Here is an 18,329-nt window from a genome sequence, read left to right as displayed (position 1 = left end):
GTTTCACCCACACCGACCACCACAGCACCCACCATATGGAGATTGAAGTATCCCCGGGGAGGGATGAGGCGTCGTGTTGTGAGCAAGATTTTATGTTTCTCCGGTAGCGAACGGGTAACAAGAGACAAGATGTAAATCAGAATCTGTGTGATCTGAGCGAGTGGCGATGAAATGGCTCGTCAAGATAGATGCACTTATGTAACTATACCGAGATGCATGAGCATGCAGAAAAGTCTAGATCACGTACTTCCAGCATCGCCGACTGCCGTTTTTACGGATTATCAGTGGAGAGGCTTGGGCGGAGTGATTGTGAGGCCACTACGAGCGGGAATCGGGAAGGGGACTTGGTGGGGTGCTGCTCTCGACCATATATACACATAGGACGATTGGGTTCAAGGAGACTGTGCTGACCCTTGTAGGTAGAGTACAGTTAGTTACAATGAATCGAGAGTCGAGAAATCACTATATAGCAAAGCTTATGTCTCATTACTCCGTTGATCATCTATACAATAAACATCCGAGTGTCTATCAGCCTCTTCAAGAGTATGCGACCCCCTCTCGACTCCATTTCCCTTAAACACCAGACTTAATGGTGAGCCAGGATCTTGGCCACAGCAGCCTCGGCCACGACCATGATGGTGGCTTGGATGTTGCCGGTGGGAAGGTCGGGGTGAATACTGCCGTCGACAATGTACTGCACGCGCGAATCATCAGCAAACGTTCTTCATGTTGCAGAGAGATATCACATACCAAGTTATCCATTCCATAGACCTTCGTGTTGGTATCAACGACAGAGGTACCGTTCCCGTGGCGGCCATCGTCCGTGCCCATCTTTGCGGTGGTCGTGTAGTGCATACCGGTGGTCGGGTTGGCTAGGATGGAAGAGACGTTGGTGTTGGCCTCCAGTTGGAAGCCGGTGGAGGGAGCAGTCAGGTCGTCGACCAGGCCCTGGATGAACAGCTTGGCCGCAGCGCGATCGCCCGCGGTATTCATCCAAGGGGTCTGCTCATAGACGGTGTTGCCGTCAGCATCCAGTCCAAGGACACCTGAAGAGGTGAGACCGTGGGTCATGTAGGTCGTCAGGGTGACTTCGTTTTCGCCAGTGGGCGCGCATGATCCTTGGTAGTACCGGGTCTGGCCATCGACCACGTTGGAGGAGAAGAAAATCAGCCGGTGCTTTCCTTGAGTCAGCACACCGTCGCCCTTGGCATAGAGGCTGATGTCGGTGGTATCAGTGCCGTTGTAGATGCCTGTCCAGTCAAGCGGGCCGTACGTGCCATTGGTCTTGACGACGATGGTGAAGATGGGGTGGTCCTTGAGACCTACACCGACGGGGAGGTTGATCCATTCGTTCTTGGGTGGGACGATAATGCCGCTCTTCTGAGCGGTCTCGATCTGAGACTGAGGTCCGATACCCGAGTTGAACAAGAGGCGAGGTGTTGAAAGGGCGCCCGCAGACAGGACGACTCTGCCGTTGGCGGCCAGCGTGATGTTTTCCAGACGACCGGAGGCGTTCTCGACCTCGACCCCAGTGGCCTTGCTACCGGAACGGAGTACACGAGTCACCTTGGAGCCAAGCTGAAGCTCAAAGTTCTTATGCTTCTCAGCAAGGGGAAGGTAGGTGCGGACCGGGCCCGCACGCTTCTGGTCCTTAAGGTTCCAGGAAGGGTAGCTGTAGACCTGGTGCTTCTCGTTGGGCTGCGAGATCATATTGACTGCTTTCCAACCGATGTTGCTGAAAAAGTTGGAAAGCACAATGTAGAGCCCTTGGTCGTAGCGCTTGCCATCTGCAGAGGGCAGGATAGTTCCTGGGTTGCGCTCGTAAAGCCTATCGGCAGCAGACTTGACATCGTTCCATTTCCAGCCCTGGGGCCACTTGTCGTCGAAGTCATGGTCTGGTGGGTGCACGAAGACCATGTAGTTAACAGTCACACCGCCACCGAGAACACAGGCTGCACTCCCAGCAGTATCGGTACAAACATACTCCTCCCACTCAGGTAGAGCACCAATGTCGGCAGACAGGCCTGGCACATCGACTGGGGTCAAGTTCTTGTTCCAAACAAGCGTGTCATTGGCACCCGTAGCCACAGTCGGACCACGCCCTCGCTCTAGCAGTAGAACTTTCTTGTTGGCCTCTGCCAGACGCTCGGCGGTAATGATGCCAGAAGGCCCTCCACCGACGACGATGTAGTCATATGCGTCGGCCTTCTCAACAGTGTGTGCATGTGGCGAGCCAGCGACTCCGAGAGCGGAGCCAATGGCAACCAGCCCCCCAACAAGAGCAGAGCGCATATCGGTTAACTGAAAGGCGTTGTGAATGATAAAGTCCAGTCAGAGGGAGATCAGGCAGCATAAGACATCAATTTATAGTTCTCCATAGCGGGCTATAGTCGCATGGGTTTTCAGGTGTACACTGTCGGGAAGCTCGCCATCATTACCCGAGCGTGGCCTGTCATTTCGATCCGCATCCCTGCGTTGAATCAGTTCTGGAAACCTTCATCTCAAGGGAAAGCTGAATGCCGGTCGCGTAGTCAAGCTAGCTTCGAGAGTCGAAACCCGTCCCTTTCCGAAATTCGGGCAGTTTGAACACGGCCCGGAGATCCACTTGTACAATATACATGGAAAGACCCTCATCCACGAGGGAATTTTCCATCTGGATTAGGCAAGCTATGTCGCTGATCAGTCGAAGTCCGTCGTCGAACGAGCCCCTCGCGAGGAAACGGGCGCAGTGGGCTCGAGCATTTGCCGTCGGGTGCAGGAAATTATCTAGAGTTCCATCTAATCATGGGCGTTGGGGGTCAAAAGCGGGTTCCGTGGGTCAAGGCAAGTGGCTATAAGATGGACGGCCGACTAGAAACGACCGGTTTGATTGCAAAGATCTGACGAAATCAGGTTCAGGGGACAAGAGTGGACTCGCGAATATCCTCATCTGCTGCACAACGGCTAGTCCTCTATCACTAAGCAGTGCAAATTCCGAGAAGAAGCAAAGTGTTGCTAGCGAATTCCGCATGTTCAGACCCTTGTGCTGTTCAGGAACAGGAGACACGGAGTCTGCTTTACTGCTTTTTTTTCCGGGACGCAGCCTGAAACAACAACATCCAAGTCGATCTTGATAGAGTATGATGTCTGCCCAGGTCTGGCGTGTGAGTAGATGATCGGACCGATTGGTTTGCGGGCCAATTTCGACCACGGGTCTCAGTCTGCGAGGGCTGTCTGCAGGAACGGAATCATGGACCCGCATCGGCCCCAATTACCAGAACCTCAGGGTGTTTGCGAGGTGCTCGCTTGATCCAGGCAAGGCCTGCTGCAGGACGGAGCATAACAAAGACTATCACTGCATAGCAAACAGCAAGGTAGGGAAGTATGTATCAAGGTGAATCACGCTGGGCTGTTAGTGCCACACTGGAAATCGCTAAGCTTCCACCATAGCTGCATGAGATAAACTGCTGAAAGGGGCAGACCAGCATGTTGCGCACGTGTTGCCAGGTTTCTAGTCAGTATCTGCAGGATGGAATAAGCTTAGAATCACGGGTGAGTACATAATAGAAGAAGAATGATACAAGTTAGATTCTGCTCAAGAGATTGTCATAAGTGCAAGTCGTAGCAGCACTAGATTAGTTCCTACACAGGTCAGGTACCCGAAGCATAGCCCATCATACCGCATCGGAAACTGTCCAGTGTCCAGACATCTCACCGACCGCTCTCAGCCTCAGGCAATTTACAGTCATTATTACCGCCCTCATCAACCGGCAGAATCCCTCCTCTCCGCCCCGCATCTCCAGCACTTTTTTTCCGCAACACTCGAACCCATCAAACCAAATCTAGAATCAATCCAAACCAGCCAATCTCCAAATTGACAAACATGAGGGTGCGCCCAACATCCTATAACACCCTCCCAACCCAAAACCCTTAAATACTAACACACCCAGATCATCGACCCCCAATCCGCCGTCCTCTCCAACATCGAGGTCCTAGCCTACCTGACAGCCAACCCGCCGCGACGACCTCCCAACCCGCCGCCCAACTCCCGCCACTGGGTTCCCAGCCCGGATCTCCGCGACCACAATACCGTCGTCAAGGAAGTGCGTATAGCCTGTTGCTCAGCTCTAGACACCACTCCCCTAAACAAATAACTAAAATCTCGAACCCAGATCCACAATTACGTCTCGCGCCTCTCCCCGCACCTTCAATCCTACCCGCAGTATACGCACATCCCGCTCGCGGAACTCGAGGCGCAGGCACAGGCGCACGCCAACCTCCACAACACCAGTAACAACAACAGCAACAAAGATACCGGCTCGGCGGCGCCCCCGACGCTCCTGCCCCCGAAACTCCTCAACAAGCCGACTCCCATCGACCGTGCCCTCCGGGACCTCGTCACCAGGTTGAAACCCTATGGTCTTACGAAGGGTGAGGTGCTCATGATTATTAATCTGGGGATTGGGTTGATGCCGGCTGCTGCGGCTGAGGAGGGGGAGGAGGAGGAGGGGGGAGACGGAGGAATATGAGGAAGAGGTAGTGGAAGAAGAGGGCGGTGCGGGAGAGGAGGGAGAGCAGCCGGAGGAGATGGAGGTGGATGAGGGGGCCACCAATGGGGGCCAGGATGCTGCTGGTGCTGGTGGTGAGAATGGGGAAGCGGGTAATGGAGAATTGGCGGAGGAGGATTACGGGGCTATGGCTCTGTTGGATACCGTTATCGAGGAGCGGGAGGAACGGTTGAGTGAGGCGGATGTAGCGGGGATTCTGACTATCATTCGGGAGACGTTGGGAGGAGGTGCTGCGGCTGCGGCTGCGAGTTGAGATCGATTGATGCTTTTAGGTACAGACTTGGAGAGGAAAAGTGTTGGTAGTGGATTCTATATATATACCCGTGATGCTTGACATGATAGGCATTGTCTTGAAACAGATTCATATAATCTGACTTTACTGATATTTTTTTTTTTGTCATTAGCTTGTATGGGGGAATGAAATTAAGGCATGCTCTATCTATCTATACAAGATTGGTATCTCTGATGAGTTATATGCAGTGGCTACTGCTTCCGCGCAGTCCAAGTGAGGACGCTAGCCCTTTCAAAGCGGCTGCTCTAAAGGCATGCCACGTTTCACAGCGAAGCAGACAGCATAATTCGCTAATTCAAATAAGGAAAGCCCAACACCGTGGGAATATATGCACAGCCATGACTCATGACCGGACTATTGCTGCGCTCCGTGGCGCCAATCGCGTAATATGTGCAACGAGAATCGATCACGCCTGGCGGCTACATGAGAGCGTCAGCCAGCACGCGTCTCATCCGCCTCTCTGTGGGCTCGGACCTCAGAAAACCAGTCTCTGAGATCCAAGAGGAGCGGTCTACCACGGGGTAGAGGCCAGATCCTCTTTACCCTTGATGACATTCCCGAATTGGTTGTAGACGGGTTCGTCGGCATCCTCTCCATTCTCCTGGCCAAATGGCCCAAGATCATCGTCGAACACATCCCTGGTATAGCTGCCACAAACCTCGCCATAATTGAGCCACTCACCCTTGTCCGTCCACAGACCTCCCTTGCCGCCACGCATGTCCCACCATTCTTGGCCTCCCATCAAGGCAGACTGAGAGGCGTCAAATCCAGAGCCGGTGCGCATGTACTTGCGGAGAAGTGCCCGGGCCCATGGCTGGTACCACATCTCTGACCACCATTTGTCACGAACAGATTTATCCCCGTCGAGATGTAGCAGAGCTGGGACAGATGCCGAATGGATGTTTGTCATCAATGGAAGATCACGCCACGTGTGGTTGCGATAATTTGGCAGCTTGTCCAGTGTAGCATTCCAAGGGGGGTTTGGCCAGTCATCCTTCGTAAATCGGGGCTGAACAAATGGATTGCCGAGTTTCACGGGATCAAGGTCTTCGGGAAGCATGAGACGTCTCTCTCTGGGCACGCCATGCTTCATCTGCACCGCTGAAGTCGTGCTCACGTTGTGATAGTGGAGCCATTCGACATCCATCTTGGCGTTGAACATGTTGAAGAACAAACGGGATTCATAGTCAACCCCGATGCCATACTCATACCGAGCGCCCGCTGTCAAGTGTGGCGGGATGGCTCCAGTGAGATTTGACGCATCCGAGATGCCGATTTGGCGATAGAGCCATTCTTTCAGCCTGCTGGCGCTGTTTCTTCGTTCCAGCTCGCGCAAATATTCCTGGCGCCCAAACATTTGGGTCATCGCCAGATAGTCTCCCCGCGAGTTGCGGTGCTGATGGACGTAATGCAATATCTCGGCGTATATGAGCCTTAAATCACCCACCTGGCCCATGACTGCGCCAGGCTTGAGCCACCGTGGTCGATTCAAGTGTCCTTCCGTGTCGGTCTTCCAACCGTAAGCATCAGGAGGCAAACTCGATTGCGGTACCGTCACGCAACCTGGATCCTGAGAAAGACTCGATATACACGTCTTGCTAGCGGCGAACAAGACTCTCTGAGAGTATTTTTGCAAAGTCTGTTTGCCTTCTTTACGAAAGGGCAGGTCCAGGGTTATGGTGCCATATTTGCGTAGCAATTTCTCATTGGTCTCCCGTAGCAGGTCCTGAAAACGCTGAACCAACACCTCTGCAGGCAACTGGAAAAACACATCCTGCGAGTCGACAATGAGGACCAGATCATCGTCATTCAGTTGTGTGCTGTATGCGAGGTAATTGTATATCCCCGCGATCCTGTCTACCATGGCGGAGTATTCTGTGCTCCCGTCCGAAGTGGATTTTCCGTAGCTGATCAGGGTCGGCGGTGGGTAGTTCAGGATCATCGACGACGTCACGGTGCGACAGAGCGAAGCTGATTTGTGCGACACGGGTATAAGGAGGTGAAAGGACGGCGCCGACCTTCCTAGGCCCAGAGGGGCGGTCTCGTTCTTGTTCATGGCATGTCGCCCGCTAAGGAGCATTGGCGTATCTTCAGGGCGCTGTCGCGTCGGAGGGTAGGATGGGTACTTTACCCAGAAGTTAATCGATGGCTAGCAAGGAATCCTAATCAGCAATCGGGTTCATTGTAGGGCAGGAGGCAATGTATCTACCTCGCTGGATGAGCGCGACCATAAGGTGAGCAAGAAAAAACATGCTGCGATTAGGGAGAAAGTCCTGATGGGACGAGCTCTTAAGCGACGAGGGTGGAGATGTTGCAGCCAGAATGAGGATGCGGACGACCGCATATACTTGTATTGATCGGCCCATTGGCCGTCAAGAATGCCTCGACTTGACATTCTCGCGGTCGCTCAGCGCGAAATATGAAATGCTTCACCAGGGGGTGGTGTGAAGAACCACCGCTCACTAATGGCGATAGGCAATCGGATTATGTTGCCAGTTCGTATCGGTTGGAGCCAGAGCAGGGGAAATCAGCCAATGTTCAGAAGTATATACCCGGCGATGAACATTCCTGCAGGCGGAGCGTGCAACCACTGAGCCAGAGCCAGGGTAGAAAGGCAACCGGGGAGGGAGCAATTTTAAGAGGCAAATCAACAAAGGTCGCAAAGAGCCATGATGGAGCCGGGGAAGAAGGTGGAGATGTGGGACGGCAAGCCAATGGTGGGCACGGCACTCAAAGGATGATGATGACCAGCGCAACAACAAGGGGAAAGATCCATACGATAGGAAGTGAAAGGAGTCGCAAAGAGTCAGAAGGAGGGGGAATCCGAGGCGGAGGCGGCGGAGGAAAAAGAAGTAGGTGAAGAAGAGGCAGAAGAAGAAGTTCTTTAGTCGAAGACCGGTCGAACAGGTCTAGTCCGAGCGATGTTTAAGTTTAGTTTAGTTAGTCAATTGAGAAGTGGAAGTGGTGACTTTTACGTTGCCTGCTGGGGGGGGGAGCCGTCAGGGACTGGAATCACTGGATAAAGTCGCTCGGGTATTGATTGGCGGTCGCTTTTCTTCTCTGCCCCGGTGGGGGGTTGGAAGTCCATTCATTGTTCAATCCACTGCCAGCTTTCTTTTTCGACCCATCTTATTCAAGTACCATCTTATTGTTCCAACAACATGCATGAGCTTGAGCTTGTACGAGAGTTGGACAGATTAATGTCATCACGAACTCTCCAAGATCGTCTTTTCCCTGAATCAATCAATCTCTAGTGAAGATTTATCTCTGTACAACATCCTGTCTACTTACCCGGGTATCTATCCCAACAACCATTCTCTGGGCGGTGCCGCGTCATCAGCCCTGCGCATCCATGCTCTCGCTGCTTCTCTCTGTCCTCCCGCAGTCTTGGCAGCAGTCGCATACTCGTTTCACATTAGGTGTCCCTCTCTGAGTACGTCGCTCTCTGACGTTTCCCAATGCACCACCCCCACAGATACGGTCGGCTCTGGCCCGCTGGGAATAGATGATGAAGCTCTTAACCGAGCTAGTTTGGAATCCAGCCTATGGTTCACGGACACAGCAGCAGGTGGGCAGCAAATGCGCAATGCTGGGAAACTTAAGCCTTTCTCTGCACGGGACGCTAAGAGCTACCAAGCCTTCGAATGGCGCAAGCCTGAAGAGGGACCACCCGCCGTCCTATCACACAGTCTCCCGTGCAAGCGGCAGCATTCTTACCCCTCCCCTTCCCAACATGGAAGAGGGACAATGGACAGCTGAGATAGATATTCATTCCAAGAATCTCCGCACCAGTGACATGCAACAGATCGAGAAATTAGTAAGAAGCTTTGCTTCTACTTGCTGGGACATAAATATGCTAATGATTAATCGTAGTAGCTATCATCTCATTCAAGATAGATCTCCTCTCGTAACCGCTGCAAGTTGCGGAAAATGCCACCGGCCGGGCCTTCGCTCTCCTGCCGTCGGTGGCCCGCCGACTGTGCTCTGGTAGAAGAGCCAGAAGCTTGCTGCGACGAGTCCGCTCGGCTCTGGCTTTCCAGAGCTCTGCGACGATCCTCAACGATTTTCGCCAGGCTGTCCACAACGCGAGTCCGAGCCTTCTCCTCAGCCGTCCCCTTCCAGACCAACGCCAACGTCCGCAGCGCCTCGACCCGGCGCGACGCAGCCTCCACCCCCTCCAGACCGCCACCATTGCTCTCCAGAAGCCCCGTCACCTCCGCCCGCAGTCGCCTGGCCACCTCCTGCCCCTTCTCCTCCCGACTTTGATTCTCCGGCCCGGCCTCTGGCGCCGACACTGAGATGAACGACGAAGCCAGGGAGGTCTCCGACGGCGGGATGGGCCACTCCATCGCGTCCCCGAACGTCTGCACGACCTCCTCCAACCGAGCCCGCACCTGATTCAGCATACGTAGCTTCGTAATGAACTCCGGATCCTGTATCGTAGCAGCTTCTGCCTCTGCTTCTGTCTCCTCGGCCTTGCCATCCACATCCCCCGCTCCGGCACCAACAGCTTCAGAGTCACGATCATAGCCCTCCCCTTTATCATCCAACCCCTTCTGACCCCCATTCACCCCCTCCGGGTGGCCCTCCGGAACAAACTTAGCAATGTCTCCACGTAGCGCCTCCGCAAACGTATCCGACAACGCAATCGTCTCGCCGCGCAGCACCTCCACCTCGTAGGCCAACCGACTGCCGCCCCGTAAGATCTCATCGGTCAATCGCGTGAGCGTGCTCGAGTACCGGACATTGTGCGCGCTGATCTGCGAGAGAACGGACTGGATTTGGGTGGACATCTCGAGCAAAGGAACGGAGGAGGAGCCGGCGGCCGCCCCTCGGGGGGGATTGCTGCTGCTGCTGTTGTTGCTGCTGTTGATCGACTGCGAAGACGCCAGCGTCAGGGCAGGGAGTGCATTGTTGAGGTATTCGGCGGGATCGAAGGACGGGTCGGTGAAGTCGGGGTTGATGTTCTGCTCGAGGGACGGTCGCGCGCTGGCTGAGGGGGGCGCTGGGCTGGGGGTCTTGGAGGGAGCCATGCTGGCTTGACCTTCGCTGGTTGTTTCCTTTTTTTCAGTCTGGGATCCTCTAGGCGGCGAGTCTATCGGTTTGATTGTGTGCTTGTTTTCATCGGCAGGCTGCCAGTGGTGACAAGGTACCGAAAGTAAGGGAGCTAAATAATTAGCTATGCGAACTTGAGGACAGACCGGGAGGGGGGGGGGGGTTGCGGGATTGTCGCCGTTCCCCATACAAATACCTCCGCACTTGACCGCACACCGCCCACGGCAGTATGCTCTGTATGTACTGTACACCAGTGTGGGAAATAAACGTTGAATAGCCTTTTCTGAGGTTCTAGAAACATGGACCTCTATGATACAACTTTTAGTTTACTGAGCTTTCCAGTTAGGTACAGTACGGTGGCAGCTGCAATGATAACACCAATATCGAGCTAATCTCGATCGGAGCACAATAATATTATCAGGTCAAGGATATTAGCAAAGCGATAGCAGAAACTATCAACAAAGAAGGTCAAACGCATTCCGGGAGTATCAGAAGCAAAAGCGAAAACGAGGGTGGGTATCGTCATAATCATCCGCGCATGAATGCAGGCTGCAGCATCCATGTAAAAAGCACAATGTAGCAGCAGCAACGCTGTCTTAGAGAACGTCATGGGCAAGATCCAAACAGGTCCAACCACGCGACATCTCCATCAAACTCATCAACTTAAGCATCAACCTCCGCCATATCACAAAAGACAATGCCGTGGTGCTTAGATATCCTCGACCACACGTGCATTCATTGCACGCTGAAATCCATCTTCGGCTTGTTGTCCATATCGGCTGGGTCCCTCCCCAGCATTTTCAGCTGCTGCAAGCTGCTGCTGCACTGTCTGGTTCATTGCTGGGAGAAAAATGACCTTGCTGTTGGCCGTCTTGGCCATGGCTTGCATCGCCTCAAGGTAGCGGATTTGCATAGCAGGAGCCGAGGACAGGATATCGGCGGCCTGAAGGGTTTGAGTTAGTCACTGCGACTTGGATCTAACGAGAACAGCTCTTGAAACGTACCTGACGCATAAGCTTGGCCGACTCCACTTCAGCCCGGGCAGCGATAACCTTACTCTCACCAATACGCTTGGACTGCGCAGCCATAGAGAGTGAGTCTTGCAAGTCATTACTAAAAATGATATCCTTAATGAGCATCGACTCGACTGCGACACCCCATCCGGATGCCACGTCCTCGATGATCTCCGATGTCGACTGGGCAATTTCTTCACGGCGCTCAATCACATCTTGCAGAACCCGCGCTCCGATCACATGGCGCAAGGTAGTTTGTGTGCGCTCTACGAGCGCTTGTCGGATGTTGGAAATACCGAATGCAGCTTTGTGAGGCGAGACGATCTGGTAGTAGATAACGGAGCTCAGGTTCAAATTGACGTTATCCTTGGTCATGCAGCTTTGGCGAGGCACTTCAACAATCTGGATCTTGACGTCCACAGCCGTGAGGTGCTCACTCAGAGGGTTCACCTTGACGAGACCGGGGTCGACAGCGCGTTCGAATCTAAGAGCGCGAAACATCAGTATATGCGGTTCAACGCAGGCATGGGAGTACAAGGGCGAGCGAAAGTCACATACCGTCCAAATCTTGTGATCAGGCCGACTTCACCTTGTGCAACCGGCTTGAAGGGGTTTGGGCAACAAAAGCAGCATGGTATGGCACCCAGACATCCGATAAACTCTCCCAGTCCGTGGACTACCGAGGGAGGTGCTTTGTTAGACCGGGATCTAGGAAGAAGAGGGATCTTATTGAATCAAGTGAACTCACTGAATCCTGCGTACCAGCCATGCGCGTCCGGGTTGTCCTCGCTGTGCTGGATTTGCTGAGCGTACTTGGGCTGCAAGTCCTCCAGGCGCGCCGGCTGCACGTTGACCAAATTATTGCGCGCCGAAGCCGAGGGGCGGGGGTCCACCGGCTGGGCAGGCGCTTTTCCATTGATGTCGGACATGGTTGATATGTGTTTCAGATTGTATGAGTGACGATGGTTAATGCGCGACCGTTTGTATACAACAGTCGGATAGATGAAGTGGTATGATATCTGTCAGGCAAGGGCACGTAAGAAACCTCAAGATAAATGCAAGGCTAAATTGAGGAATGATGGATGAAGTCAAAAAGCAGGGCCGTGAAGGAGGGGAAGAGATGTTTAAATAGTAGTCGAGCTGGTGTGTGAGTCGTCCGACCATGGGAGGGGAGGGCCGCTCGCAGCTGTCGGACATTTTACTTTTCGTTTGGTCCCAAAGCTCAAAGCTGCCAACGGCACCTACCGCATGCAACTAGTCCATTCACTAGCCTGGAGTACTGCTGTACTAACTGTACTCTACCGTCATTCATCGATCCTTCCATGTCACTTGCCCGGAGATCAGATGTTCTTTCTCCGCATGAGCTAAGGGGTATCACCTATCAAGTGGATCTACAACATGTATGTGTAAGACTAAGTTGGCTTCGCCCAGCTGTGGGGTCTGGCCCATTCCTACCAACTAGGCTATCGGGGCCGCCGCCTTGAGGCCCTTGATTCCTCAGGCCGCCTCTTGGCCAACTCAAATCTGATCTTGCTGTCGCTCTCATTGGAACAGGGTCCAAGGCTGAGCTCACAACTCATCATAAGAGCAGCAGAGATTCACGCCCCTCGCCCCTATCTTCGGAAGTCGGGAGGGGGGCTTAGAGCTCCTTGAGGCAGACTTCAAGAACCTTTGATACTCTTAGAGTTACTCGGCTCCCCACATAAAGATTCACCATAGGTCGATTAAAGCTCTCCTTTCACAGCAGACCTTCTTGGTTTATGGCTTAGCGTACAGCCTAGAAACTAGTCCGCAAGAGATCCAATGCGTGCCAATTGAAAAAAATGGCCGTCTTACCCGGTCTCAAATCTCTGAGCAATTCACTAGCCAATACCGACCACCCCTGGTCGATCACCAATTACATCACTTGCGAAAAGCAAGAAGAGCTGGCCAACCATACGGATTCAATACCTACATAAAAACTGGCCACTCGACACATGGACGGGACGATCGGGATGCCCCTACTGCAACGTTGTTTGGTTCGACATTCCTCTGCATCGTTGCCCTGGTACCCTGGGATACTGTGCCTCGTTGAGCGGGGCACCCAGATCTTCTGTCATTCTGTCCACGTGAAGGGAATAATACTTCCAGACGTTTTCTAGTCCCTCGACTGGTCATCATTTGGTCAGGTCAATGGTTGTACGTATTTCCCGTCGCATCTGAGGCTCTGCGGTGCACAGCCCTATTAACTATTGAGTCTTTTGACCGTGGACCCGCCTTGGACACTAGTGTTGCCAACCTTGGCATACGTCTACTTTCCCCCGAGGAAAAGCGAAGGATTTAGCGCGAAATGCGACGGATGTTCGGCATTGGAAATTGTAAAATATACGCCCGGCGGGCTGAGCCCGTTGGACAAAGTATATACCGCAGCAAACAACCTGGGTCAACAACTTATCCTGTGGTTTGTTGTGTCACCCGATACGACTTCCCATTGTCTTTTGTTAAGTATGCTGAGTCACTGACTGGTAGAAAGGAAGGCACGGAGCATGACCCCACTTTTTTTCCGCCAAGGGATCGGGCGCGACGGGGCTGTGCCATGATCCTTCATCCTTCCTTCGTGTGTCGTCGGGCTAAGGTTGAACTAATAGTACTGCCCTGTGCCACCAAGAAGTCAACCCCGATTTCCTGATCTGGGGGTATGCTCAAATGCGACAGTGGGTGCTTCAAGCAGGTCCTACATTGCTTCGTGTGATGATAAACAACATGATGGAATTATCGTCATGCTATAGTGTGACACTCAAGGCGGTACAGGGACTGGAATGGGTAGTAGCATCGGCAGAGAAGAAGTTCAATGCGGCAACCCCACCACAATCGTTGGTACTCAGTACAACCGTTGACCTCAGGCAATGGTGCTTTGGTAGTGGGTCATACGCATATTTCCGCTGGATCGCATACTTTATTGCTGCTAATCTCACTAGAACCAGAAGTTGGTCCCTACTTCATTGATGGTCGGGGTCTATTCCAATCCTCGATCAACATGCTCATGGTTTGCGTGACAAACAGAACGGTCGGCACACCTTCTAATCCTGTTAATTGAATGTTCCTCCTGGAAAAGGGGTATATCCCCGGGCTGAGCTCTTGACTTCAAAGCATGAATGCAGAGATCGAGCTGGCATGAAGGCGATTCCCAGCCTAGACCATACAATATGTCATTATCGGCTCGGGATGGCATTCCTCGTGTGCATGCATGCAGACCGCGGGTCGGAAAACCTGCTTTATGGCTGAGCCGAAATGTTATGAATGCCTAGGCATGCCAAAACATCCATAGTAATGATATCGGCGAATATAATCACAAGGCTATGTTGTCGGGCCCGTGGTGGGATTCAACATGGCAACACGCAACACGCAGCAAAAACACGTTAGCCGGAATTGTTATCACCAAGCTACTAACCACCACAGCGAGACGTCTTTTGTGGCAGTTGGGTCATTAACGTACAGCCAAAATTCTTTTCAACAAGAAGCATCATTGGTCTAGTGGTAGAATTCATCGTTGCCATCGATGAGGCCCGTGTTCGATTCACGGATGATGCAAGATGATTTTCTTTTTTGCTCTTCGATCCGCCTTGACCGACACCAGTTGGCATTATTTGGCTCCAGCCCCAGCTGATATTGTTATACAGGTCAGAACTCATGGGAAATCCAATGTATTTGTCCTCTCTTTACATCCAGAGTCGCTCTCGTATCGCCAAACCGACCAGAGCTCTATAGGCTAGACCTTCGACCGACTTCAACTGCCAGCACTTTTCAATCCTACAACAAGCAATCTATGCCTCGTATCGATGAAATCCTGCACAGCATATGTCCAGTGCTACTGATAAATAAGCTAAACGGACCCTTCTGGTTACCACTGTGCCAGCACCAGCTTCAACATGCCAAAAGTTCCCTACCAGGGCAGTTGGAGGGGTGTCGGCAAGTCGCTACCTAGGACAGGCTCGGCAGTCCCAATGTCCCTGGCCAGATTAGCTTGGTTCTCTGAATCTTCAGAAAGGCTACACAAACCTGGGGCCCCGCGGTGCCCAGTATTGTCCGGTCTTGCTGATGTCGAACGTGTCTGTAAATGAAGCTAGCGATTCTGCTGCCTCATCTGGGGTGACAGCTGCAAGGACAAGCGGTCAGTGTGTCTCTAAACGAGAAACAGGTGACACATGCAAACGATTCGACGACCTACCTCCGCCGGCATCCCAGTACTTGTCAAATCCCACACCCTTTGTCATCTCCGTGCGCATAAACCCAGGATGGACTATGCCGACAGCAATTCCTTTGTCTTTGAGGTCCAAACTCAGCAGCTTCCCGACCATATTAAGAGCTGCTTTGCTGGCATGATGACCATAATTTCCGCCACCCTCCTTCTCATGACGCAGCGTAATGCTTCCACTCTCGCTACTGACCAGAATTATCTTGCTACCGGCATCCAAGAGTCCGGCTTTGACCAGGTGATGGACTAGAAAGACAGGCCCAATAGCAGAGGTGGTATACATCTTGACTTCTTTCTCCCAATCGGGATCATCAAATGTCTCGAACCCAAAATAGCCCGCGGAGATGATCACTGTTGAGATCTTGGCAGATGAGGGCAGCTGGGAAACCAAACTTTGGCCGACATCAGGTTTGGACACGTCAATGTTCGGAATCCATGAGACGAGAGGCTCGTCTTTTGGCTTCGTAGAATCTCGGGTGGTTGCAAAAACCGTCTTCGTGGATTGTCTCCCTGCATATAGAGTCTTGAGGGATGACCCCAAGCCTCTGGTAGCACCGACGATGAGGATATTCTTGGACATAGTTCGTATCGGCAAGACTTGGTGACTCAGTACAAAGGACGTTGGATTCTCAGATTAAGTGAGCTGTGCCAGGCAAGAATGATGCCCAGCGTGCCCCTCGTTGTCGAAGAAGTGAACAATACCCGGTGCTGACCCCTGTTCCTAATGACGTAAGTCCGACTCCGGATTGTGACACGGCTTGCTTCTTGACTTACACTGACTTAGTTACCCCTCTCCAATCCTATGATTACCTTATTATGCATGCATGTCTGCCAAGTTGACATAAAACCACCCCCCTTCTCACCTGTCATTAGACTATGTTAGCTAATGGTTAGCCGCCGCTTAAGCGGAATTCCACGCGATTGCAGCGCTTGACTGGTCAGTGACTGGTCATCTCTTGCACTCAGTCGCCACGAGTAGTGAATCCAGCCCCCAATCAGCAGTCCGTTTCAGACGACCGCATCTGCCTCCGTCTCCATTCTCTCTCCTTCTCTAGTCTCATCTTTTGAACATGATCTCGCCTCTATCTACCTCTACCTACACCAGATTCACCTCACCCAGCCTATACACCCCGTGTGGTCCGCTTCTATTCGTGGCCTGCTTCTAAATTAGCAACAATCCTCTTGCTCAGCCCTGCTTAGTCATCGCCCCTCTACCCCCCAAAAGGCGCCAGTGGAGAATCCCTTTTAAACGATCGACGAGAGAAATCAGGGCTCTCTATGGTGTCAAGCTGTCTATTCTCAAAGTGCTGAAGTCGGAGCTGGCCTCCTCATGTCTAATGGTACTTGACGATGAGTACATTCCACAATTTTATGCTGCAAGCCAAAAAAGCACGCGCTGCCATCAACAGAGGCAAGAGATCCGACGCCAAGAAGAGCAATTCCTCCAAACACGGTGCAGTGCCATCTTCCGTGTCGTTGTACGTTGGACCGCCCCTGCTGAAGATAGATGACCGACGCTCAAGCCTAGAGGCGTGCTCGTTACTGACGTGGGTTTTCCCAATGTTGACAGAGTGGACATAGTACCGACCTCGGCCCCCTGGGACCTCCTCCCCGTTGAAATCCAGATCAAGATATTCGCCCACTGCGGCGTCACCGATTTATTACCGCTGAAGCTGGTCTGCAAGTCATTCTATCAGCTGCTGACCTCCCAAGAACAATGGATCACCCGGCAGTATCTGCGACAACGCCGCGGCGGAACGCTTCCCTCCCCTATCGACGGCGAGAAAACCTATACTAGGAGTCCGGAGGATGATGTAGTGCTTCTGTCGGACCTGTTCCCTCCTGCGAAGAGTGCCAGGGGGGGGCATATCTACACCTTCAAGTACATCTTCAGTTTGCGCCGTCGGCAGAAGCAATGTTCAAAGTTGAGCTGCTACCTGGCGGATCGTGTCATGGATCGGTTCGTGCACAGTGAGCCAGGCTTTATGAAGTCGGTTTTTTCCTCCAAGGCCGAGCGGTCTGCTTTTGTGCAGCAGACGACCGCGCGGTTATGGTTCTACCTCACTCCCCTGATGTGAGTATCACCCTGCGACTTGTCTCCGATGGGATTCCTCTGACATATGATTCCTTGCCTCAGGTACTATGCTCTCTACTTTTTGGAAACCTATGCTCTCGCCAGACGAGAGCAAACCAACATCCTTTTACGAGAATTTGAGGCCGGACGTCTTCCGGTTCCCATCCCCCCTCACATTCGTAAAGTCATGTACCGGGAGCTGCAAGTAAAGATAATCAAGGCACCCCCTTTCACCGATACGGCGACTCTTATAGCCACGCACCACTGCATGCAACTCCTAGTCTCCTACCTGCGGTATACGGTACCACCGGATGAGCCTACGGTGTCGGATGACAGTTGGATTGGGTCACTGCTCACCGTATCCCCGTTCTCGCGGATCGTGGAGTATTTCTCTGCAGAGATTGGGGACGGCGGGAGTCAGCGAATGCAGCGAAAGGAGTTTATGCACAATTTCCACAACGATATCACGTTGAACGAGAAGGACGACATTCAGTCCTTAGTGTTCCAGATCTCGCCAAACGTTCACCTCCACGGATCGGTAGAAGACGTCTGGTTCGATGTGGTAGGGGAAGAGCTGGCTTCGAGGCATGCGGCGCCCCATGATGTCGATCGCGTCATGGTCTGGCCCGGGCTGCCGGTCTTGTTGTCCTGTCGCGAGTGCCGCGTGAGAGAGGGCTGGCATGCGTGAATTATTCCGTTTTGGGTTTAGCAAGCGCTGCGTTATCCTGCATTTTCTCTGGTTTTTTGAGGCAAGGCGTTCCAGCGGGAAGGGGGTTTTTTCGGTGTCTATGATGGCGGGAGACGAAGCGGGTGTCAACTTTATGACTGCAATGCCGCAGCGTCAATTTGAATTTCTAGCATATTTCGAAATCGGCACAAGACTCCAAATCAGAGACTACGTATTGACTGTGAATTGTTGTTAGAAGGTTAGAAATCTTCCGAGGTAAATCTTGCGCAAGGCGGGCTCGTTCCTCCGGGGGGAATTAAGGTTAACGGCAGCTCTTCCCTGCCAAGAGATGTTTTTCTTCCGAACTTACGGAGTACTCAGTACATCTACCAAGTCCGGCGCGACATGTGAAACTCCCCTCCTCCGCTCCCTCCCTGTCTTCCTCCC

General features: G+C 52.7%; 7 protein-coding genes and 1 non-coding gene across 8 annotated transcripts; 3 read left to right on the top strand and 5 right to left on the bottom strand.

Moving 5' to 3' along the window:
* Positions 1–492: 492 nt before the first annotated feature.
* On the bottom strand, positions 493–2,588 carry ASPACDRAFT_74505 (uncharacterized protein). Its single transcript, XM_020204235.1, has 2 exons — positions 751–2,588; positions 493–694 (listed from the first exon to the last, which is right to left on the bottom strand). Exons 1-2 carry the CDS (start codon positions 2,290–2,292, stop codon positions 587–589), a joined length of 1,650 nt encoding a protein of 549 aa, XP_020061314.1. The 5' UTR covers positions 2,293–2,588; the 3' UTR covers positions 493–586.
* A 1,274-nt stretch (positions 2,589–3,862) lies between these two features.
* Positions 3,863–4,800, top strand: ASPACDRAFT_1851926 (uncharacterized protein; the record flags this gene model as incomplete). Its single annotated transcript, XM_020197221.1, has 4 exons — positions 3,863–3,868; positions 3,930–4,082; positions 4,152–4,410; positions 4,520–4,800. The coding sequence occupies 4 exons, from the start codon at positions 3,863–3,865 to the stop codon at positions 4,798–4,800; spliced, it is 699 nt and encodes a 232-aa protein (XP_020061313.1).
* Positions 4,801–5,350: 550 nt separating this feature from the next.
* ASPACDRAFT_21005 (glycosyltransferase domain-containing protein) lies at positions 5,351–7,234 on the bottom strand (the record flags this gene model as incomplete). Its single annotated transcript, XM_020198991.1, has 2 exons — positions 5,351–6,988; positions 7,049–7,234. The coding sequence occupies 2 exons, from the start codon at positions 7,232–7,234 to the stop codon at positions 5,351–5,353; spliced, it is 1,824 nt and encodes a 607-aa protein (XP_020061312.1).
* Positions 7,235–8,723: 1,489 nt separating this feature from the next.
* On the bottom strand, positions 8,724–9,872 carry ASPACDRAFT_56380 (uncharacterized protein; the record flags this gene model as incomplete). The annotated part of the gene is made up of 1 exon (XM_020203124.1): positions 8,724–9,872. One exon carries the CDS (start codon positions 9,870–9,872, stop codon positions 8,724–8,726), a length of 1,149 nt encoding a protein of 382 aa, XP_020061311.1.
* Positions 9,873–10,233: 361 nt separating this feature from the next.
* ASPACDRAFT_74503 (slipin family protein) lies at positions 10,234–11,988 on the bottom strand. Its single transcript, XM_020204234.1, has 4 exons — positions 11,656–11,988; positions 11,466–11,583; positions 10,899–11,391; positions 10,234–10,837 (listed from the first exon to the last, which is right to left on the bottom strand). The coding sequence occupies exons 1-4, from the start codon at positions 11,834–11,836 to the stop codon at positions 10,604–10,606; spliced, it is 1,026 nt and encodes a 341-aa protein (XP_020061310.1). The 5' UTR covers positions 11,837–11,988; the 3' UTR covers positions 10,234–10,603.
* A 2,418-nt stretch (positions 11,989–14,406) lies between these two features.
* On the top strand, positions 14,407–14,477 carry ASPACDRAFT_t26. Its single transcript has one exon. It is a non-coding gene; the product is annotated as a tRNA-Gly (tRNA).
* Positions 14,478–14,576: 99 nt separating this feature from the next.
* ASPACDRAFT_74499 (oxidoreductase, short chain dehydrogenase/reductase family superfamily) lies at positions 14,577–15,988 on the bottom strand. The gene is made up of 4 exons (XM_020204233.1): positions 15,916–15,988; positions 15,115–15,862; positions 14,946–15,042; positions 14,577–14,896 (listed from the first exon to the last, which is right to left on the bottom strand). The coding sequence occupies exons 2-4, from the start codon at positions 15,719–15,721 to the stop codon at positions 14,830–14,832; spliced, it is 771 nt and encodes a 256-aa protein (XP_020061309.1). The 5' UTR covers positions 15,722–15,862; positions 15,916–15,988; the 3' UTR covers positions 14,577–14,829.
* A 397-nt stretch (positions 15,989–16,385) lies between these two features.
* Positions 16,386–18,120, top strand: ASPACDRAFT_74498 (uncharacterized protein). Its single transcript, XM_020204232.1, has 3 exons — positions 16,386–16,619; positions 16,712–17,215; positions 17,279–18,120. Exons 1-3 carry the CDS (start codon positions 16,492–16,494, stop codon positions 17,901–17,903), a joined length of 1,257 nt encoding a protein of 418 aa, XP_020061308.1. The 5' UTR covers positions 16,386–16,491; the 3' UTR covers positions 17,904–18,120.
* Positions 18,121–18,329: the final 209 nt, after the last annotated feature.

Source organism: Aspergillus aculeatus (genome assembly GCF_001890905.1).
Source record: "Aspergillus aculeatus ATCC 16872 unplaced genomic scaffold ASPACscaffold_1, whole genome shotgun sequence".
Lineage (NCBI taxonomy): Eukaryota > Fungi > Ascomycota > Eurotiomycetes > Eurotiales > Aspergillaceae > Aspergillus > Aspergillus aculeatus.
Note: the sequence above shows the minus strand (reverse complement) of the source record. Positions and strands in the feature narration are given on the sequence as shown.